At 45.6% G+C, this 22,304-nt stretch overlaps 3 protein-coding genes and 2 non-coding genes across 6 annotated transcripts in view; 2 read left to right on the top strand and 3 right to left on the bottom strand.

Moving 5' to 3' along the window:
* Nucleotides 1–13,821, top strand: part of ranbp9 (RAN binding protein 9) — a 28,803-nt gene extending 14,982 nt beyond the window's left edge. The window contains 10 exon segments of the mRNA XM_027288688.1: nucleotides 4,482–4,504; nucleotides 6,483–6,667; nucleotides 8,120–8,232; nucleotides 8,496–8,604; nucleotides 8,701–8,855; nucleotides 8,972–9,125; nucleotides 9,414–9,535; nucleotides 9,706–9,857; nucleotides 10,262–10,373; nucleotides 10,466–13,821. Of these exon segments, the coding sequence (XP_027144489.1) occupies nucleotides 4,482–4,504; nucleotides 6,483–6,667; nucleotides 8,120–8,232; nucleotides 8,496–8,604; nucleotides 8,701–8,855; nucleotides 8,972–9,125; nucleotides 9,414–9,535; nucleotides 9,706–9,857; nucleotides 10,262–10,373; nucleotides 10,466–10,596 (1,256 nt within the window). The 3' untranslated portion in view covers nucleotides 10,597–13,821.
* Nucleotides 13,822–14,671: 850 nt separating this feature from the next.
* Nucleotides 14,672–17,397, bottom strand: nol7 (nucleolar protein 7). 2 transcript variants are annotated; one of them, XM_019267387.2, is made up of 8 exons: nucleotides 17,174–17,397; nucleotides 16,508–16,568; nucleotides 15,994–16,049; nucleotides 15,888–15,913; nucleotides 15,731–15,803; nucleotides 15,532–15,653; nucleotides 15,194–15,271; nucleotides 14,672–15,099 (listed from the first exon to the last, which is right to left on the bottom strand). In XM_019267387.2, the coding sequence occupies exons 1-8, from the start codon at nucleotides 17,344–17,346 to the stop codon at nucleotides 15,026–15,028; spliced, it is 663 nt and encodes a 220-aa protein (XP_019122932.2). In that variant the 5' UTR covers nucleotides 17,347–17,397; the 3' UTR covers nucleotides 14,672–15,025. The 2 variants fall into 2 exon arrangements, with proteins under 2 accessions (XP_019122932.2, XP_010751859.3); XM_010753557.3 differs by having other exon boundaries at nucleotides 15,731–15,800.
* Nucleotides 17,398–18,470: 1,073 nt separating this feature from the next.
* trnad-guc (transfer RNA aspartic acid (anticodon GUC)) lies at nucleotides 18,471–18,542 on the bottom strand. Its single transcript has one exon. It is a non-coding gene; the product is annotated as a tRNA-Asp (tRNA).
* A 313-nt stretch (nucleotides 18,543–18,855) lies between these two features.
* trnad-guc (transfer RNA aspartic acid (anticodon GUC)) lies at nucleotides 18,856–18,927 on the bottom strand. Its single transcript has one exon. It is a non-coding gene; the product is annotated as a tRNA-Asp (tRNA).
* A 224-nt stretch (nucleotides 18,928–19,151) lies between these two features.
* Nucleotides 19,152–21,323, top strand: epdr1 (ependymin related 1). Its single transcript, XM_010753554.3, has 3 exons — nucleotides 19,152–19,499; nucleotides 19,938–20,146; nucleotides 20,226–21,323. Exons 1-3 carry the CDS (start codon nucleotides 19,264–19,266, stop codon nucleotides 20,417–20,419), a joined length of 639 nt encoding a protein of 212 aa, XP_010751856.3. The 5' UTR covers nucleotides 19,152–19,263; the 3' UTR covers nucleotides 20,420–21,323.
* Nucleotides 21,324–22,304: the final 981 nt, after the last annotated feature.

Genomic DNA, 22,304 nt, shown 5'->3' with positions numbered 1-22,304 from the left:
GAAAGGGGGCAAACAGGGAGAAGGGAACAGCACCAAAATACAGGCAAAAGGGGGGCGCGGGGAGGGGAAGAGCGGAGGGTCCGGGGGAGAAAAACCCCAAAGAAGGAAGGGGCACAGAAAGGGGGGGGGAGCAAAGGGGGACGGAGGGGGAGGGAGAGCAGGCGAAAAGAAGGGAAGGGGAGGAGGGGAAGAAAAAGAAAAAAAGAAAAGAAAAAAAAAAGAGAAAAAGGGGAAAGAAAAGAGGGGCGGAGAAACGGAGGCGGACGCGGGAAAGAAGAAGCGGCAGACGAGGGGGAGGGACGAGCGAAGAGGCGGCGCACGGAGAGGGCCACGGGCGAAAGGGGCAGAACACAGGGAGAACAGCAGAAGGGCAGACAGCGCGGAAGAGGGCGGGCCGACAGAGGCGCTGGAAGGGGGGGGAGGAGGGCAACACCACAGCGAGGCAGCCGGAAAGGGGACAAACAAAAAAGAAGGGGGAGAACGGGGACGCAGGAGGGGAGGGGAACAACCAACAAGGGGGAAGGGAGGGAGACAGCCCGAGAGGGGAAGGGGCGTGCAAAAGGACACGGGGGCAACCAGCCCAGAACACAAAAATGACGATTTTCAGGAGCGCCACGCCCACAGCGACCCCCAAAACAGCGTTTGAAACTACTCAGGGAGCAGGGGAATACCCCGTACCAAGTTGAAGTGAATGGACACAAGCAAGGAGGAGTCGTTCAAACAGGACCCCGGCAACCAGCCAGAACAGCAAAAAGGAAGCAGAAGCGCCACGCCCCAACCATTTCCCAAAATCATCATTTTGATACTTACTCAGGGGCATGTGAATACTCCTACCAAGTGGTGAAGTGGGATACAACCCTAGAGGAGTTCGTTCAAACAGTGACCCCTGGCAACAGGCCGAAACACCGGAAAGGGCGATTTTCATTATTAAATATCTCGCTTCCTGTTCATTGTGGCTTATTGCTCCAAGAGAGTTTTGTGTAGGTCCTGGCATGTTCTACAATTCGGCTGAGTTTCATAATTCGTGACCAAAACTGTGGCGGGGCTGTTCGAAAGAAAAATTCAAGGGGGCGCTATAGAGCGCTTTTGCCCCGCCCCCTCATTAATTATGCAGCCGAATTGTGCATCATATTACTCTTAACCACACCAACAAGTTTCAGACAGCTCTGACAAAGTATATGATAGCCGCACAGTTTTGCCCGAAAATCAGCCAAAAAGTCAATGGAGTCTGGTTTTTCGGTGAAAAAAAAGGCAGCGTCCACTTTGACGCCGTCACGGCCACGCCCTCTGATAAAAAGTTGAAATTATTTCTCAGATGTCAAGTCCAAGGCCTGACAACATCCACACCTAGTTTGAGGTGGATATGATCAATATTGTCCGAGCTGCACGCCATCTCGTAAAAGTGGTCTTTTTTGTCGTCACTAGGAGGCGCTATGAAAACACCAAATATTTTTGTGAAATGTATTTTAGGCCAGACTGCCATTATATATTCAAAGTTGTGGTGAAGATGGAGAATTTTTCACAAAGTTATAGCACTTTGAAATTTTATGGAAAATGGAGAATTTCGTGGCCCCGCCCCTCTGACATAGTACATCAAAAAGTTATGATTTTGATAACTTTTCATCGTCAAAGCTCATGAACCCATGTGCCAGTTTCAAAAGGATCGGACGAAACCCTAGGAGGAGTTCGTTCAAATGCGACCCCTGGAAATGAGCCAAAAACCTGAAAAGTCCAAAATTTGGGAAAAATTGGACGCCGTACGGTTCACTGTAGCCGGGCACCAAGAGACTTTTTTGTGCGTCTGGGCATGTTACATACTCCCACCAAGTCCCGTACACGTGGGCGAAACCGTGGCGAGGGGCACCTCCAAAACGCGCACGTAGGTGCGCTGTGGAGGCATGCGTACGTCCATGTGTGAGACCCCCAAAATACGTAATTTTACACCGACATTGGGGGGGTAGGCAAATTTCGTGAGTTTTCGGGGGGATATGGGCTGTCGAAAAGCGATTCATTTAGGAAACTGAAGAAAAAAGAATAAAAAAAAAAAATAAAAAAAATAATAAACATTGAAATCAATAGGCTTCGCACGGTTTCCGTGCTCGGGCCCTAATTAAAGCTGCAAGCAGCGATGGTCGGGCCCTCGCATATGCGCGCACGTCGAAATGTGCATAACATAACCTTGATAACCGCAAGAAGTTTCAGACAGCTCTGAGAAGGTGCTTCCTGCCGATGCCTTCTTTGAATTTTTTTTATTGATTGCCACGCCCACAGCGATTCCTTAAAATTCATAATTTTGATAACTTTTACTCAGGAAGTGTATTTGAACAGACCTACCAAGTTTGAAGTGAATTGGACAATCCCTAGGAGGAGTTCGTTCAAACATGACCCTTGTCAACACAGCCCAGAACAGCAAAATGACGATTTTCATAGAGCGCCACGCCCACAGCGATTCCCCAAAATTCATCGTTTTGATAACTTTTACTCAGGAAGTCTATGTGAACACACTTACCAAGTTTGAAGTGAATTGGACACATCCTAGGAGGAGTTCGTTCAAACATGACCCCTTGTCAACCAGCCCAGAACAGCAAAAATGACAATTTCCATAGAGCGCCACGCCCACACCATTTTCCCAAATTCATCATTTTGATAACTTTTACCTCAGGATTCTATGTGAATACTCCTACCAAGTTTGTTGAAGTGAATTGGATACAATCCCTAGGAGGAGTTCGTTCAAACATGACCCCTTGTCAAACAGGCCGAAACACCGGAAATGGCGATTTTCATTATTAAATATCTCGCTTCCTGTTCATTGTGGCTTATTGCTCCAAGAGAGTTTTGTGTAGGTCCTGGCATGTTCTACAATTCGGCTGAGTTTCATAATTCTGTGACCAAAACTGTGGCGGGGCTGTTCGAAAGAAAAATTCAAGGGGGCGCTATAGAGCGCTTTTGCCCCGCCCCCTCATTAATTATGCAGCCGAATTGTGCATAATATTGCTCTTAACAAACCCAACAAGTTTCAGACAGCTCTGACAAAGTATATGATAGCCGCACAGTTTTGCCCGAAAATCAGCCCAAAAGTCAATGGAGTCTGGTTTTTCGGTGAAAAAAAAGGCAGCGTCCACTTTGACGCTCCGTCACGGCCACGCCCTCTGATAAAAAGTTGAAATTATTTCTCAGATGTCAAGTCCAAGGCCTTGACAACATCCACACCTAGTTTGAGGTGGATATGATCAAAATTGTCCGAGCTGCACGCCATCTCGTAAAAGTGGTCTTTTTTGTCGTCACTAGGAGGCGCTATAAAAATCACCGAATATTTTTGTGGAAATGTATTCTAGGCCAGACTGCCATTATATATTCAAAGTTTGGTGAAGATTGGAGAATTTTTCACAAAGTTATAGCACTTTGAAATTTTATGAAAAATGGAGAATTTCGTGGCCCCGCCCCTCTGACATAGTACATCAAAAAGTAATGTTTTTCGATAACTTTTCATCGTCAAAGCCTCATGAACCCATGTGCCAAGTTTCAAAAGGATCGGACGAAAGCCCTAGGAGGAGTTCGATCAAATGCGACCCCTGGAAATGAGCGAAAAACCCTGAAAAGTCCAAATTTGGGAGAAATTGGACGCCGTACGGTTCACTGTAGCCTGGGACACCAAGAGACTTTTTTGTGCGTCTGGGCATGTTACATACTCCCACCAAGTCCCGTACACGTGGGCGAAACCGTGGCGAGGGGCACCACCAAAAACGTACACGTAGGTGGCGCTGTGGAGGCATATGCGTACGTCCATGTGTGAGACCCCCAAAATACGTAATTTTACACCTGACATTGGGGGGGTAGGCAAATTGTCGTGAGTTTTCGGGGGGATATGGGCCGTCGAAAATGCGATTCATTTATTGGAATCTGAATAAAATAAAAAGAAAAATAATAAGAAAAAAAAAAATAATAAACATTTGAAATACAATAGGGCTTCGCACGGTTTCGTGCTCGGGCCCTAAAAACATGCTAATGTGTTTGCAGGTGGACTTTTTAAATATGTGAAGCTTTTTCAAGGTGCTTCAAAAGAATAAATTCCAGACTAGAAAGGGTTCAGGACGCGCACAGGAACGAGATAATTTGTTTACATGCGCCGCACTAACCTGGTTACTGCTGAGCCTGAATTTACATAAGCTGGTCTGCCGTCAGTTTCCTCCTCTGTCCAACAAACGGACTTCGGCTGAAATGAAGAAGTTGCTACAAATCATCGACTGACGTGAGGTTGATTATTTCGTGCCTCGTCACAATCTTTTCTTTCATTCCTCAACCTTCAACCTTTAATCGAGCCACGTGAAGCGGGTTCATCTGACCCAGATCAAAGAAATGATCTTTCTCGTTTACACGACATTTAACAAATCCTGTTCCTGCAGAAAGATGATAGTAATCAGATTACCTCTGTACCAAGACTATTCTCCCTCATCCTGACACTCTCTCTCTTCTCTCTGCAGGTATCGCCTTCACAGACCTACCAGTAAGTACCCACATTATTTAGTTTTCCATGATTAATCAGAGCTGTAGCACGAGAGGCTTTTTATAGAAACCAGTGTTTGATGTCCGCTGCAGTCAGAATGTTTACGTCGCGTGAAATAGATTCAAGGCTGGAAAACTCGGATGTCGATGAACACGAGGAGAGGCGAGTCCGGACACATTCGTGGGAGCACTGCCACCTGATTTGTAAAGTAACAGTTACAGCCGTTGAGGTGTTCTGTTCGGAGTGACGGATTTGGTTACGGCGCGTGCGTGAACAGTCGCATGACGGCATCTAGGCCCAGGAGGCACAAAAACACACGTGACCCCGGCCGACATACGAACACGGCGGATCCTCTCTGAAGACGAGCTGTCAAAAATATGTCACATGTTCAAGCCAGAGCGCCGTCAGCTGGTCAGCCAGCCGTCTGATTATTCAACGTCCTTTGTCAACTGTTGTTGTTGTTGTTGTTGTTGTTGTTGTTGTTAGAGCCGTCTGTGTCAATCCCATGATGCCTTGAGTCTGTCAACAAATCAGAGGCAGAAACTTCTTGACCAATCAGAGGCAGAGCAGGGCGGGCGTTGCACGGTGGAATAACATGAGATTTACACGATGAAATAATGAGCTCCACCGCCGCAGGACGTGTCGCTGGAGCCCCCAGAGTGTCAGGGAAACGTTCTGTAGGTTTAAATATGAATCAAACGTGACAAAATAAGACGTTAAATAATAATTAAAGGTTGAACAGGCCGGTCTCACGCCTCCCACACCGAACAGACGTTGATTCTAACGGGATTCATGCGTGTATTAACCACATCGAGGCTTTTTGTGTGTTTGTTTCTTCTTCTTCTTCCACCGTCTTGCTCGGTAACAAATGAAAACGGGGCCGGCCGTTTGGAATAAGAGTCTTAGCCACAACAATAATCCATTGAGCAGCAAAACAGGCTTGGCCGTGAGCCAGACATTCATGTTCCTCCAGAGCTGTGCAGTGAAGTGCGTCACCTCGGCACAGCTGACCTTTGTGGTTATTGGACCATGACAAAGGCAACTCTAAGAGACGCACACACACACACACACACACACACACACACACACACACACACTACTGTTCTTCTTACTTGAAAGACTTTATTTATTCCATAAACCTTAATCTAGTCTCTACATTGTCAAACCTTCGATTTTAAATGTCGAGGACAGTCTCTCTCACACACACACACACACACACGCACACACACACACACACACACTTGTGTTGCTCTGATCAAATCAAGGCTGTGATTAGATTGGCAGGAATTTTGGAAACAATCTCCCCGTCCGAGCTTCCTCACCTCGTTTCTGTTTCTCTCCTCGTCCTGTCATCACAGATGTCATCAGTGAGAGCCGCCGTCCGTAGGAAAAAGATGCCGACGTGCTTTAACCCCCCGAGGCATCGGCTGCATGTCGTCACATTTTTTGCTTAGATCTGGGCAGGTCCTTGTTCTGTCGTGGCTGCTGTTTAGTTTCCAGATTAAGAGGGTAACTCTGGCAGTGTAGTATATTTGAAAAGACCAAAAGCAGCCGGTGTACCTTGAGCGTCTTCCCCCCGTGCCATACAGCTCCATTGTGGTCCATAAACTTGTCAATGAGTCACACCGTCGCTGACATGTTGACATGTTCCTTCGTTACCATGAACACACGTTGTAGCTTGCTTTGATACACCGAGCAGTGAAGACGCCACAGCCGGAGTCGCTGTCACAGGTTCTCGTGGATGAATGTTCAGTTTAAATCTTGAGTTTGAACCCCGTCAGCCCGTCAGCTGCACTTTGATAGTAGAATCTTTTGCCGACTAGTTTAATCGAGTAATTTTAGACTAAAGCTTATTTCCTGAGATTTTCCTGTTTTTCCTCTCATTGTTTCCTGTTTGGATTTATCCTCCAGATTAAATTCCCAAACTCCATTTCCTCTGTCATCCTAATTCTTGACTCTCTCTCTCTCTCTTCCGCAGCCCAACTTGTACCCGACCGTCGGCCTCCAGACTCCAGGGGAGGTGGTGGACGCAAACTTCGGCCAGCACCCCTTCGTTTTCGACATCGAGGACTACATGCGCGAGTGGAGGACAAAGATCCAGGCCCAGATCGACCGCTGCCCCATCGGAGAGCGCGAGGGCGAGTGGCAGTCCATGATCCAGAAGTAAGTTTAGATTTTATGTCACATTGTAGTTGTACAAAATGTTTCAGTCTCATCTTCATTGCGCTTTTTAAAGTTTTTATGTCTTGTAAGCGTCGTTGAAGTTGTCATGGTTACAGGTTTTCTTGTCCATCGCAGGTTTAGCAGTAAAAAAATGTTCAGTGACTTTATTCGGCCTCGTCGTTTATGATCTGCAGATTTCAGATTAACAAATACGACCTGATGTTTCTGTGCTGAAAACAATCATTCAGGTAATTGCTATTATCCTAAATTATTCAAATCCAGTGAATTTTTTTAAAGTTGGAAACTTTCCATGGGAATTAACGGGAATTTGTGGGAATTAATGGGAATTAACACAATTTACAGTTGGAATTCACAATTCCAGATTTGGAAAATTCCCCAAATTCCAGATCTTAACTTCCCATGGAAAGATTCTGGAAATTTACTGGAATACCCCCCCGCCTCCACAAACGAATGATTTAGTTTGTTCCAGCTGCTCAGATGTGAATAAACTTCTTCACTTTCTGAGACTGTTGATGAATTTAGTCCACAGATCTGTAGCGATGGCGAGCAGCATGGACGGAGATGCAGCGTGCCGCCTGTTAGTGCGACAGGCCGAGCAGCTCAATGAATCTCTGACGGTATTTTTGGGCAGTGGAGGATGCTGCTTTATAAACGAGGAGCGTATGACGTGAAATTCCACAACATGCAGCTCAGCGCCGCTGAGTGTTCACGTCAGTCGTCTGGTTGTTTGCTTGACACAGAAAACACTGAAGATAATTTAAGATCTGAGTTCATCAGTCAGTCTCAGTCTGAGCTGACGGGAGGTCAGCTGTATTTATTTAGTATTTATGGGTCTGAGTGTATGAAAAGATGCTGTAGGTGAGGTGACGTGTTGAGGATCGAGGCCCACATGGATCACTTCCCACATCAGGGAGCAGGAGCTGTGATCCAGAAGTAAAAGCTGTGGGACTCTGTTTCTCTTCATGCCATGCCCTGATGGGATTAGCTCTCCGTTGCTATGATTACTTGTCCTGAATGGATTTAATCTCCATTTGATGGTGGATTTGGGGGTCGAGGGTGGAGTGGAGAAAGGCCGTTGCCTTTTTTTTTTTTTATCCGGGAAAACAGGAAGTTTTTAAGCTCACGTCAGATGGATGGATGGGAAGCGCTGATGACTTTGTAGAGTCACCAGGGACGAAGCCTCTGATCACAGATCTGTCTCTGCAAACACTGCTGCAGCTTTTAGAAACGGAGAGTGGAGAGAATCCAACAATCGCCAACGTTCGGCTTGAAATAATAAAACCTTAATTGAGTTAATGTTCAACGCTGACTCACAAATCTGAGGAACTTTGTCCGGTTACTGAATGAAGCTCTTATCTGTTCAGCCGGTTTCTCCGGCCGCTGTGTCCAATCACTGAGCGTGTTTTTGTTTTTTTTGTCTTGTCTCATCAGGATGGTGGCTTCCTACCTGGTGCATCACAGCTATTGCGCCACGGCCGAAGCCTTTGCCAAATCCACAGACCAGGCCGTGCACGAGGAGCTGGCCTCCATCAAAAACCGACAGAGTGAGTCTAAATAAAGCTGATGGTGCTGGGGTAAAAACGGAGACCCGGTTGGAGTCGGAACACCTTTTTAATTTTAAATCTGACATTCAGAATCATGCGTACGTATCCGTCGCCACAGGTAATAGACTCCACGGTGATCTGCAGCTGCACAATTAAAGATGAAGATGTGTTAAAGTTACAAATGGAAAACAGATTTTAAGATTTAAGCAGGACAAACATCACGACTGGAAGAACCTGGTACGAGTGTTCTGTTCTGTTTGCAGAGATCCAGAAGCTGGTGTTGTCAGGTAGAATGGGCGAGGCCATCGAGACCACCCAGCAGCTTTACCCCAACCTCCTGGAGAGGAACCCAGACCTTCTCTTCATGCTCAAGTAAGAGCAAAGCTGCATTAAAACGTTCCTCACCCCATCGACTTGAACAAAAATCACATCTTCTTCCTGTCCTCCCTCCCTTCCCCGCGTCCTCAGGGTGAGACAGTTCATAGAGATGGTGAACGGGACGGACAGCGAGGTGAGGTGTCTCGGAGGTCGCAGCCCAAAGTCTCAGGACAGTTACCCCGGCTCCCCCCGGCCCTTCAGCAGCCCCAGCCACAAAGCCAGCAGCTCCCAGCCCTACCTCCCAGGTACGGTCCAGCTCTGCGTCTTCACATCTGGAGGCCTCACCTGAGTGTGAATATACTCCATGTTACATCCACTGACAGTTTTTCATTCTCTCTGCTGTCGTTTTTTTTCCCCGTAGGGTTCGACAGCAACTGCTGTAACGGTGTGACGTCTAATAAGAGCCACAGCTCCTCCCCTCACAGTCACAAGCCCTGCCCCCCGGGCTCTGGCTCCACCCTCCCAGCATCTGACATTAGCCTCAACGGGAGCCGCAGCCAACAGCCCATAACCAGGTACTGAGAGAAACCAGAGCAGCACATCATCATGGGGGTTGGTACCACGTGACCAGACAGAGAAACTTATTTTAAATTGATTTAAATTGAACCTCCGCCTCCCCACAGTGATGTAGAAGTACTGTAGGTGTCACGTCACGGGTGGGTGTGGTTACAGGTGTGACGGAGTGCACTCCGGCTTCTTGAATATAGATAGTTGGGTAGGCAGCAAAGTCCAGCATTCATCGCGACTTCCTGTGACACACCGACTCTCTCTCTCTCTGTCCTCGTCCTCACGTCTGTCCTCAGTAGCGATGTGGACATGGAAGTTGACCACTTCACCAACGGAGTGACGGAATCGTCCTCCAACGGTTTCCTCAACGGCAGCTCCAAACACACCACCGAGCCCGACGACTGTGACGCAGACATGGGTGGGTACTGGTCGCCTTTTTAGTGGCTGTAAGAATTTGGTGAGCGACTGTGAGTATTGTTCCTGTGAAAACGAAGCGCTCCTGTGCTGTAAACGTCCCGTTACATTCAGCCTACATTTTAAAAAAAACATTTCTCCGTCTCTCTCGGCGAACCGGCCGCGGCTCTGCAGAGGTGGAGTCCGCTCAGTCCAAGAGGCAGCTGTGCGGCGGGAGCCAGGCGGCCATCGAGAGGATGATCCATTTCGGCAGGGAGCTCCAGAGCATGAGCGAACACCTCCGCCGCGAGTGTGGCAAGAACTCGGCCAACAAGAAGATGCTCAAGGTAACAGAAATGTAAACTACCTCTGTTTGTGCCGAGACGAGGTTTACTGCAGCGTTCACTGTTTAACCTCCAAACACCAGGAGAAGTTTCCCACTCAGTCAACAAACTCAAAAACACAAATAGCATTCAAACTGTACATAGATATTCTATTTACTCCCTGTTGACTCTGTTTGCTGCTGACGCTGATGAAATTTCGAGCAACCTGCATTGTTTTAACAAACAGTAATAATAAATAGTATTACAACGACGTGACTCAGTCAGTCGTCTCTGCCGACTCCTCGGCGTACTTTTATGTTTAGCTTTGCTTAACTCAACAGCTGCTGAAATGTAAGAATGATTTGTTCCAAAGTTCAGTTTCCGTGGCCATAAACGTAAAGAGTGTGATCGGTATCTGTCGTCTGCAGGATGCATTCAGCCTGCTGGCCTACTCGGACCCCTGGAACAGCCCAGTCGGCTACCAGCTGGACGCCATTCAGAGGGAGCCGGTCTGCTCCACTCTCAACAGTGCAATATTAGGTAGGTCGGCTGAATCCATCGAGCTGTGTATGTCACGTTTAATGCGTTGTCTGCAGTCCTGACGTTGCCCGTCCTCCTGTTTTCTTCCCCAGAGACTCACAACCTGCCCAAGCAGCCCCCTCTGGCTCAGGCCGTGGGTCAGGCCGCCCAGTGCCTCGCCATCATGGCACGAACTGGCAGCGGCTCCTGCGCCTTCGCCTCTGTGGACGATTACCTGCACTAGCCCTGTGTACACACACACACACACACACGCACACACACACACACACACACACACACACACACTCTCTCTGAGGACCTGCCCAGAAATGTCTCCTCCTCCCTCCTCCTCCTCCATCAGTGTAGTCATATTAGCTGAGGAGACGCTCCTCTGCACGATAACAAGTAGTAGAAAGTTCAAACCACCTCACTCGCTTCTTGTTCTGCTTTTTACGGATCGGCACGAACACCACCGAGGATCCGGACTCGTTTCTGGGCAGATCTTTAGATTGCCAACACACACCACATACATTTAAAACACACACACACACACACACACACACACACATATATACACCACCTCCCTTTCCATCGTAAATATGAAACTACGCCTCCACCTTGGCTGGCCTCGCAAACCCCTCCACTTCCAGCCCTCGGAGGCTGCGTCTGCATCATTGTGACTGACGGCGGGGGACGCCAGCCAAGAGTAGCCGACTTGAAAATACCCCGGAGAGCCGAACTCGTGTGGACTCGCTGCAGATACCCAGATACCCCCGTATATCCGGGGAGAGGAGGGCAACAAACCGGGGCGGACAGACTGACAAAGAAAAAAAAAAGAAAAGCCCCGGTGAAATTATAAATAAGAAAAAAAAACAAACAGACGCCACGGTCCCTGTAAACCTGGGCAGACGCGTCCACACACACACACACACACGCAAACAAGCGAACAGGCGACAGGCTGACGCTGAAAACAGGATTGAAACCTCCACCGAGGCTTGCCGAGTTGCTCCAACTCTGGCCAACGCAAGGCTCCATTAGGGACTGCCTAACTCCCCCCTACTCGCCCCTGCACCACCCTGACCCGCGCTCCTCCACCTCCACCTCCACCTCCACCCGGCCCTCCCTCCACTCACTTTCAGGATATCGGCGGAGATTTGTGTGACGCATGTGGACTCGGGACTTCAAAGAAGCCGGAGAGAGTCTCGACTCAACGTTCCCTGTTTTTAATCTTTTCTTTGGTTTTTCACGGGCGCCGCGGGGGGACGGGACGGGGCGGGGTGGTTACCGAGCTCTTGTTTTTGTTTTTAGTTTTTCCAGGTTTACAAGGCACGGTGCAGACGACGATTATTATTATTATTATTCTAATTATCATTATAGTAATTATTGTTACTTGCATTCACAGTATATTTGTTGAGCGCCAGCAAGAGCAAGTTCCACCAACTTATTATAATAAAGGTCCCGATTCCACCGATTCCCAGTGACGAGCGTGTGTACATGTTAACGTTTATATATGACTTTAACAAAATGGAATTATATCAATAGAGTGAGATATTTAGTTATCAAATGAAAGGAAATCATTGAAAAAAAAAAACAACCCAATCCTTTAATGCTTTGTACCGACACAGCGCCTCCTGAAGCGTGCTGGCTGTTCCTAGTCTGTACGAGTTTTTCTGTTTCCTGTTTGTTGACTCCGGGGTTCCCACGCAGGCGGAACGCCGACGTGTTGTTCGACCGAGTCCAGGTCTTTAGGAACCTGGAAAATCTCACACATCGTGGTACTTTGCCGTGACGTAACGTCTTCACCGCAGCCGAAGCTTCAAACACTCGTGGACAAAGTCCAGTTGAACCCTGCGTAGGAACCCCGAGACAATCTCTGACCCGATTTCTACTTGTTACCAACCCCCCTCCAGCTGCACAGCAGGTTTGATGCAAACATTGTTAATCTTTATTTTCGTATTGATGTCTATGCTAATCCTTAACACACAAAGAACTCAGGAGCCAAAATGTCCCTTTGTTCCTCCTCCATCCTCCTCCCCGGTTTAGAATAGGAAGGTCCAACCGACCGAGCAGCTGACCGACCCCGGGCCTCGATTAAAGGTGAACTCGTTTGTTTTGTTTTTTAAAGCAGCACAGCGACGGGCTTTTCAGACTTGAACTCAGACCAGAAAAAAAACTAAAGAGCTCTCACTCTGTGTGAGGAAAGGTAGTGACACTGCACAAGCCTCCGAGTCCTGACTGGAAAATATCAAACACTGCGGCCTGTAAACGCTTCGACGCTCACGAAGAATCATCGTGCTGTTAAGTTTGTTGAAGCTCTGGGGTAGAAGTCCAAGTAACTCGTGTTCACAGACGCAGATGAACCACATCACACTCTTTAATCGTGATTGTTGTACGGCTGTAAGCTTTCAGTGATTTTTAAATGAGCTGTTGTTACCAGCATACCTGCATGTGTGCAAAAGTAGTTTGAGAAAGTGGGAATAAATCTGAAGGCGCTCTCGGTTCCCGTTTTGGGAACCACTGGACGAAGAAGCCGCCAACAATGTCGACCCCGAACTGTTAAACTGACTGCGTTGGTGTTGGAGCGAGAATATTAAATATTTCTGAGGCCGTCTACACGGATGAAGAAGGAAAAAATAAAAAGTCAAACTTTGATTTCTTGTTTTAGGTTCTAACACGTCAAATCAAACGCCGTCTACTGCAATCGAGACTTTTAATGTCGGGATGCCAAAGTGAAATTAGTTCAGTAATTAACCAGCTTCAGTCGACCTCGACTCCGCCGGTCGAGTTCTCGTCACGTTCAGGTTTGAAAAGCCCTCACAGCTTCCTGTACTGCCGCCATGTTCTGTTCCTTCTCCTCTGGCCTCTCGAAGCATCGACAGGGAAAATCAAATAACATTCAGTATTGTCAACTGCACTGTGGCTACCACATTTACAAAATAAAGAACCAAATACTTTTCGGAAGGCGACGTCGCAGCTGTGTTTTGAAGCCTGTGTGTGTTTCGTGCTCGCCACTCGCAGAGAAACAGGAAATCGCCGAGGCTTTCGCTAGACACGACATCCATCCTTCTTTTTTTGTTTTTCCTCCCCAGGGGTCTGGAGTTTTCTCCTCACGGTGGAACCGAGCTTTTCTGTAACCTTTGGTTTGTTTCTTTTTGGTTTCTTTTTCTTTTTGGATCGCAAGCAGTCACGGCATCGTTTAGAAAACTTCTTAGACAAAGTGTCTGTTGTCTCTTTCTGAGTAAGGTCTGAAACCTATGCATGCCATAGTAAAGTGGTGGTAAGATCAAGTTAGATGTCTCTTATTTTATTCTTTTTGTTTCTCCTTCTTTTAGCCAGTTCACGGTGTATAAGGAAGATGTCAACCAGTAAGTTGTCCACTGCTGACTGTGTGTCCGTTTGGAGAAAAAAAAAAAAGTGCAATTTGTGTGAGGGTGAAAAGATTTATATTAAAAATGACAAATGATGATGGCACTTGTCTGGATGCTGCATGACGCCTGGAGCTGAAGTCTTGTCTCATCGATTCAGTCTGCGACCGGTTTAATCCTGAAAGACGTGTCCGAGATAATCCTGAGAAGTCCACCTGAGACAGAGCGAGCTACAGCTGAACACTTTAAAGTATTCATTAATGTACGTGTTCAAATCAGAGCTGGAGGCCACCTCTGCAGAGATATATACTTTAAAGTTACTTTATGAGTTTAGTAACTCGTCCTAAATCTGTTTATTTTTACCAGTTTAAGACAAACTTGTTTTACATTTCAGCGCTGATCGACTGTCACGTGTTTGAAGTGACGACATCAGTAACTTACAAACCTGTGGCTTCCAACACGTCACATGATCAATCTAAAAGGTCACAAAAAGTGTTTTAATTTGGGCTTTTATTGTGAAATGTTGAAGATCTGACAGGTTTTGAAGGGACAACTCATAAATCTATAGAACGTGAGAGTCAAAGAATCACTGGCTCGAAATGTTTTACTTCTTTCTCAGTAATAAATTAACAATAGACAGCCAGATATTTCAAACTGGTGATAAAATGTTTCAAATAGTTTGTTTCCTGATTATTAAAACTATAAAACGTTGAGTAATGTCTTAAAAATAGTCAGATTTCATTGACTGAACCGGCTCGACAGGTTTTTCATTGTCAACAGAAAGCAGAGGGTGAGGTGAGGGGCTGCAGTCGGCGACTACACCACGAGATGACAAACTAGTCCTTTAAGAACAAACTCGTGCTCAAATTTCACGTCAAATTTTCCAGATTCTTTCTGCAAGAACAGGAAATTAATCTAAGCCAACACTTAGAATAAAATCTCACTGCAGGTCAGTTCGGCAGCTTCAGTCTGTTTTTTTTTTAATAAAATACGAGTTTATTAATTCATTTTACAGAAAAAACAAAGATCACCTGACTCAGAGAAACACGGGTCAACATGCTCCGGGTCTATAAACATCACTGTGTTCAGGTTCTGTGAAGTCCATCCAGCTGCACGTCGTGCTGGAAAGTTTCTATCGTGCGCTTGAATCCTGGTGATTCGTGTTCCCGGCCTAAACCCTAAATGACGCCTTCCTTCACGTCTGTGATGGTCTGCGTCGACTGGTTTAACTTCAGAAGAAGAAGAAGCAGTTTGTGCAGCGAAGGCCCGCCGGCCTCGGGTCGAGGTTTTTCCTCGAGGTTCGGCAGCTCAGCAGGGGGGAATCTGCTGCTTGTGGATCCACCTCTTCTTCAGCTTCTCTGCTTTGGCTTTTTCTTTACAGGCTGGAGGATCAGACAAGAAGACTCAGCACTCCTCTATCATGATGAAATCAGCTGATGCCATTGAACAGCGTCCACGGTTCGGTACTGAACTCACCCCATTCTTTCTTGACAAACTGCACCGCTGCGCTTTTATTTATCGCCCTCTTGTTCTCGAGGGAGAGCAGCTCGTTACCTGGAAGCAGAAGAACAGAAACGTAAACGTGAACGTGACGGGCCGCGAGTCGGGATCGAAAGCTGCGAATGTTGCCGCCGTCTCCGCAGAACGGAGAGTCCCAGGAGAGCGAGAGACGCCTCGGCGGGACGAGACGGGACGTCACTGTAGCAAAGCTCAAATTGAGACAGATCATCGTCTTTGCAGACTACTGCCACAGAGTGTAGCCTGCAAGTTCACTCATTGGATTTTCACAATAAAACAGCAGATTGCCTCCTTACTCGTAGTCCTGCAGCTCCCTGGTCCGTACAGTCTGGACTGGATGAATTCTTCAGCCGTCTGCTGCTGGAAGAACGTCGACGATTGATCCTTCAGCATCGTCACCGTGTAGTTTCCCTTCACGCTGACGAACAAGAACGAGGTCAGCAGCCGGCACACGTTTAATATCAAGAACTATGGACACACTGTGCGTTTACGTACTTTCGGGTATGCGCTCCTTTCCCTCTCTTCTTTTTCTTCTTGCTCTTCTGCTCTCCCGTCTCTTCTTTAGCTGCCGGAGAGAAAACACGAGTCACGCTGAAGCTTGTTCTCCGTTTAAAAACCGTCAGCTGAATGTTTAAAGAGTCGTTTTCTTTACCTTCATCCTCGGGCTGCTTCTGCTTCCTGAAACGAAACAAAGTGTTTGCTGAGCAGAGACGGAGGAGAACATGTTCGATACCAGAGAGTCCGAGCGGTAAACTTACTTCGAAGGAGACGCGTTGATTTCCTCCAACACGTCGGCCGGTAAGAGTTTTCTCTTCTGTGGGGAATAAACCAAACGTATGAGCTCTCTGTGCACAAATCACTGTTTAATATCAGCTCCATCTATTTAAACAGTTCCTTAAAGGTCCGGTGTGTAAGATTTGGCTGTTCTGCATCGACTTCAAACTCCACCTGGAGCGTTTCTCCCTCCAGACTTCGTTTACCTGCTCAGATTCTTCTAAACATGCTTCTACATGTGGAAATATGCTACGTAGTTCATTCATTTCCCTTTTGTCTGTATTTTATTTTGAAAATCCACCGGCTTCTCTATGCTGTTTCTGTGTCTGACTTCCTGTCAGGAAAACTGACGTGGGCTGCTCGAGGAGTCAAAAAATAACAACAGCCGTGTTGAATTCAACCTGGTGGTAAAAGGTGAGGAGATTGCAATGCAACTAAATTCTACACACTGGACCTTTAAACACACACACACACACACACACACACACACACACACACCTTCTGTTCCTGGAATAACTCCTGTCTCTTCCGTCTCTTCTCTTTCTGCAGCTCTTTCTCTCTGAAAAACAAACGAAGGCGTCTTCACTCAAACACATTATTAACCCTCCGGCCGTGTTCTTTAGTGTTCCCGGTCTGTTTTACTGTAACTGCTCTTAAGGTAAAATGACATCTGTCTCGTCAGACTGGACTGAAACGGTTCTGTTCTGTTCTGGCAGCAGTCCATCATGTATTATGTGTCCTGGGGGGATGAAGACCGGAGCAAGTGTCCACTCTTGGACTGGAATGTCTCCTCAAAGTCCGGATCAAAACCTGTGTCTTCCACCTCCGAGACACACCTGGATACCCATTCATTTCCCATGGTAGGTGTATCAAGGTTGATTAAAACACTGATGAAAGAGGTGATCATCACTTTTAAATGTTCACGTGCATAGTGTGGATGACGTCACGAGGCCCTGATCAGATGTAAAACTCCATGTTTGAGTGTTTTAAGTTGTAAATTGGTCAGATCTCAAACCAGGACTGCAGTCCACGCATTCCAAACTCTGTTTAACACTTATTAAATATGCTCACAGGCAAACTCACAGGGAGCATTTTGGACTGGAGGAGCCGGGGATCGAACCTCCGATCACCGGATCAGAGGCCGACCCCTCCACGCTGTCTCACCTTCTGGCCGTGTCCAGCGCCTGTTTCATGCTCCGCAGAGCTTCAACCTTCGAGTCCTCGAACGTCACCTCTTCGGGCGCCTCGTCGTCGCTGTCCGGCAGCGTCAGGCTCGGTTCGTCGGTCTGTTTCCCCGAACTGGACCGAGCCGCTGCCCCACGTTGTCTCCTCGCCATGTTGGCTAACGAAGTGGCGTCGTCACGTCACGTCGTTACCCACACGTCTGTTCTCCTGACGTCATGACGCAACGCGTCCATGTCAGAACGCTTTTCAAAATAAAAGTGTGTATGTCTAAAAATAAATAAATAAAAGAAAAAATTAAATAAATAACAAACATAAAAAATTAAAAAGTGTGGTATGCTAAAATAAAAATAAATAAATGTAAATAAAAACAAACGCTAAATAAATTAAATTAATTAAAGTTAAAATTAAAAAGTGTGTATGTCTGGCTCCTGTTGAGATTTAAAAAATAAAAGCCACATTAAAGCACACTATGTTGCAGCTGTTCTCCCCTTTTTTTAAATATTTTTTAATTTTTATTTTACACTTTACTACAGAGAAACTTTAACTACATTGTATTATTTTATGTATATTAGACGACAACAGACAGACAGCCAGACACAAGTAAAAATACAATAGAATAAAATACTGAGGTAGAAAAAATAAATATAAAACACAGAATGGGATAAGGACACTTAAAAAAACACAAGATAAATAGGAAGATAAGGTGCGGTGACAAAATGATGGTAATAGTACTGAATATATGATGGTAACGTTACTGTTTAGCAGTATATAATAACAATAATACCTGTATATAATAATAATAATATATTTTATTTTACATTCTAAATATTTATCCGTTTTTTTGTTTTTTTTTTACCAACGAATTGCTTAAAATTTAAAAATAAATAAATTTAAAACAGTTTATTTCTTTCTGCCACTTTCCCGCTCTTCTTTTATATTTACATTAACAATAGTGCCATATTTGTACAATTTGTTTTTTGTTCTTGTTTGTTTTTGTTTTTGTTTTTTGTTTTTTTGTTTTTTTTTGTTGTTGTTTTTTTAAGTTTATGTTCTACCTTAGTACTTGTATTAGCACATTCTACTTTAGTACTTTTTGTAAATATGTACACTTGTGTTTTCCCTCCTTGACTATTTTTCGCTGCTGTAAACAAGTGAATTTCCCCGTTGTGGGATAGATAAAGTATTATCTAATCTAATCTGATCTACAAATCCACATTTGTGTATATAAACCTATGGACCGGAGGAAAACGCACTCAAAAAAACAAAACATGTTTCACTCCCCGTCGGGGAATCGAACCCCGGTCTTCCGCGTGACAGGCGGAGATACTGTCCACTATACTAACGAGGATGTAACATGACGTAGTCGATCATGTGATTATATTCATCCAATCACTGCTCATTATCATATTCAGTAGTTTAATTAGTTTAAGTAGATTAATTGATGAATTGTCTTTCATTGTTCGTTCTGTAACGGTGATACCGCGACGAAGTTTTAAATTATTTATGATTAACCTTGATCATTTAGATTAATTTAATTAAAACGTCTTGAAACTGGAAAGACTTCCTTCATTTGTTATTTTGAGTAGAAAGTTGTGAGAGTTTGTTTTTTAATTCTGACCGCATGAAGTGCACGATGACAGAAAACATAAAAACATGTGTCTCTCCCCGTCGGGGAATCGAACCCCGGTCTTCCGCGTGACAGGCGGAGATACTGTCCACTATACTAACGAGGATGTACGTGGTGCGTCATGTGATCATATTCAGCGAATCAGCATCCTGTTTCTGTCTTTTTTATTAATTAATTATCGCTATATACCAGCACGTTTTATATATTTAAGGAGACAATGCTAAACAATAAATAAATAAAATCTTGTGGTCTACTTCATGTTGCCATAGATACAAAGTGACCTGAGGTCACCAAAATAAACAGCATAAATGCACAAGCTTTTATTTTGAAAACCACCACCGGAAGTCTTTTTTATGTCTAACTGTAGCCAGCTTGTCAGCAGCAGGTGCGGTCCCCTATCAACAACAATAACGGGATCCGTTAACGTGACTCTGTAGCAGCGATGCACCGACTGTTGTTCGCGTTTCTGGCCGCCGCCGCCGCGTCTGTTCTCGGCCTCCGCAGACTGGAGGCCTCGCCGGTGACCGGGCCCTGCATCGCCCCGCTGCAGTGGGAGGGCAGGTGGGTGCTGTACGACCACAGCACCGGGAGAAACAGCCGGGCTGCTGTCTCCTATGACGGCCTGAACCAGAGGATCCGAGTCCTGCAGCAGAACAAGAAGCACACCCCGTGTCAGAGGTGAGACCCATCACATAGTTCATCTGTGAAACAAGGAGATTTAAATGTAGAGATGAAGCATTGTGTTAATTATGTAATAAATATCTTATTATTATTACTCCTGCAGAGATATACAGTTTTTTAATCTAAATATCTTATTGGAAACATTCAAATAAGAGTTAAATTGCATAAAAGTCAAAGTGTTGCAAGAATAAACCAACATTCAGCCTCTGCCCTGGCTGAACGTCTGCGCATTGACAAATATTCTCTGGCCTGTAAACAAGGACAAGCCTGCTAATCGACTTTGGTTTGTTTAGTTTGAGATGTGGCTGCCACATATTACCAAAAGTATGTGGACACCTCTGACGTTTGCCAACATATTCACCAAAACAACTCATTCTGCTGTGGCCAAAGAATCAATGAATCCAGCTCTAGACTCTTTCTCTTCATCTGCTTCAGGTTCTTCGAGTACATCTACTTGTACCAGAGCATGGTGATGTTCCAGATTGACCAGAAGACCAAGGACTGCTCAAAGATCGCTCTAACGGAGGCCTGGGATCCCTTCGACATCCCGGACAACTCTACCTTTGAGGATCAGTACTTCATCGGAGGCCCGGGGGACAACGTGGAGATTCAGGAGTGGTCAGACAGGAAGCCGGCACGCCAACGTAAGTCCGCTCCTTTTTAGGCTACACAAGCGTGGACAAAAAGCTATGAACAGCAGCTATAATGTCTTCTCTCCACCAGATGAGACCTGGGTGGGCGTTTACACCCTGAAGGACTGCTACCCGGTGCAGGAGACCTACACCAGGAACAGCAGCGTCACCACCTCTACCCGCTTCTTCAACCTCCAGCTGGGCATCAGCGACCCCATTGTCTTCACCCCGCCCAGCACATGTCAATCAGCTCGGCCTGAGAGGATGTCTGAGTTTCACTGCTGAGGCCTCAGCCACCCTCACCTTTAACCTTAGATACTTACTGCTGAGTCCAAAAATCACTCCTTTGTTTACTCGTCCACTAAATAAGGGGTCAATATATTAACAGGGACGCAGTCTTTGTCTAGTTCTTTATTGAATTGTTTGTTAATTTGCTGCTAATTTAATAAAACTATTCAGGACTAATTAGCCCTAGTGCTGAGTAGTATTGAGAGTTTAGCTTCATGCTAAAAAAATGTCTTTAAGTGTTACTGTATGTGTGTTGTCACTCTTCATCGCAACCAAGTGATTTCAGTGAAGCAATCTGATTACATGCTAATCCAGATGTTGAAGTGCCTCCTAAACAGAAGTGGACACAATAACACAAAGTCAAAATCACAGATTTCATTACGGTTTATAATTCTGTGAAGGTTCTCAGTCAGGTCATCTTTCTTCAAGAAAGGTTAAGTCTGGGGCAACTGGACTTGTTTGTAGCTCCGTGAAGTCGTTTCGCCTCTCATCTAAGAAGCTTCTTCAGTCTGACTGCATGGTGGGGGGTCTGTGTGTTTACACTAGGAAAGCTCGTAGATGTCTTGCCTGTCCAAGATGCAAACATCATTGTCATTAAAGGAGTGTCTCTTGTCTTTAAGATGTATGAAAACTGCAGAGTCTAGTCCTGATGAATTGGCACCAGTACACCAGATTGCTTTTCTGGGTGTAGGGTTTTAGGGTGTACCAGTTTCTGGCTAAGGGTGTTGCTAGGTCTGAAGAACACTGGGATTCTATGTTTGTTAAAGAAGTTTTTCCAATACGCACTAACAAACTGTGGAACAATGGGTGGATCTACGAGCTTTTCCTAGTATAAACACTCAGACTCCCCACCAGTCAGTCAGAACTGGAAAAGCTTATTGGATGAGAAGCGGAACATCTTCACAGATCTACAAACAGTCCTGTTTCCCCAGACTAAACTTTTTTTTTGATTTACAGTTTATAGTTTCTTTGAGGTTCAGGTGTGTTTTCTCAGACATGCAGTGATCTGTTTGAGGTTTATAAGATGTGTTTCTTATTACAAACAGTTGACGGCCACCTGAAAACTGATGCACAGCACAAGAGGGGGCGCCTTCATCCTGATAATCAGGGATGTAGTGGAGGTTAGAGGGGTTTTCATTAAGGATGTGGGTTGATGAAATAATATGCATAATAAAAATGCAGTCCATGTCTATAACATCTTCTGTGACATTTCATGACTGCCGGCTTTGCAACACACATTTGTCTAAAATCGGTTTGATGTGGTGTACTCTGGATCTGCTCTTGATAGAAAGCCTTCAGCTCAGGCCTTCACTTCCTCTGCCGTCCAGGAGGCAGTGCAAGCTATCGATTGCAAACCACAGGCTGAATTTTTAAAGCTGTATGCCCCATTTATAACTGAACAAATCCTTCTGGGAGGTTTGGAAATCTGCACATGGGGTCCCACTACATAAGGGTGATTTAAGAGCTAAACATAGTACTGTCGCTGGATATAAATGATATTGTATCAGCTGCTGACAAAGCGAAACGTTGTGTTTGTTGATTTAATGAAACCCTTTGACACTGCTGATCATGCTGTGCTCCCACAGAGATACTGTGATACTGGGTTTGATGATAAATCCTGTCAATGGGTTTCTACACATATCGGTGCCATCTTGGCAGATGAATATGCAAAAGGAGCAACAAGGAAAAGAGAAAAGAAAAGTATGGTCTATGCTTTACACTTGAAGTATCCTGCAGGACCTTGTATTCAGGTGCAAAGTTGAGTCTAGGCGTCACAATTTACAAAGACAAAAGGAGCTGATGACTTATGTTAAGGAGGGGGGAAACTATGCATCACAATTTACAAAGACAAAAGGAGCTGATGACTTATGTTAAGGAGGGG

The sequence above is a fragment of the Larimichthys crocea genome, chromosome II (assembly GCF_000972845.2).
Source record: "Larimichthys crocea isolate SSNF chromosome II, L_crocea_2.0, whole genome shotgun sequence".
Classification (NCBI taxonomy): Eukaryota; Metazoa; Chordata; class Actinopteri; family Sciaenidae; genus Larimichthys; species Larimichthys crocea.
Note: the sequence above shows the minus strand (reverse complement) of the source record. Positions and strands in the feature narration are given on the sequence as shown.

Excerpts from the sequence above, each read along its gene's own strand:
- epdr1 (XM_010753554.3), top strand. The coding sequence starts at position 19,264 with ATGCACCGACTGTTGTTCGCGTTTCTGGCCGCCGCCGCCGCGTCTGTT. Across the intron at positions 19,500-19,937 it reads AAGCACACCCCGTGTCAGAG|GTTCTTCGAGTACATCTACT; the intron begins GTGAGACCCATC and ends CATCTGCTTCAG. Across the intron at positions 20,147-20,225 it reads CAGGAAGCCGGCACGCCAAC|ATGAGACCTGGGTGGGCGTT; the intron begins GTAAGTCCGCTC and ends TCTCTCCACCAG.
- nol7 (XM_019267387.2), bottom strand. The coding sequence starts at position 17,346 with ATGGCGAGGAGACAACGTGGGGCAGCGGCTCGGTCCAGTTCGGGGAAA. Across the intron at positions 16,050-16,507 it reads AGTTATTCCAGGAACAGAAG|AAGAGAAAACTCTTACCGGC; the intron begins GTGTGTGTGTGT and ends TATTCCCCACAG. Across the intron at positions 15,914-15,993 it reads ATCAACGCGTCTCCTTCGAA|GAAGCAGAAGCAGCCCGAGG; the intron begins GTAAGTTTACCG and ends GTTTCGTTTCAG.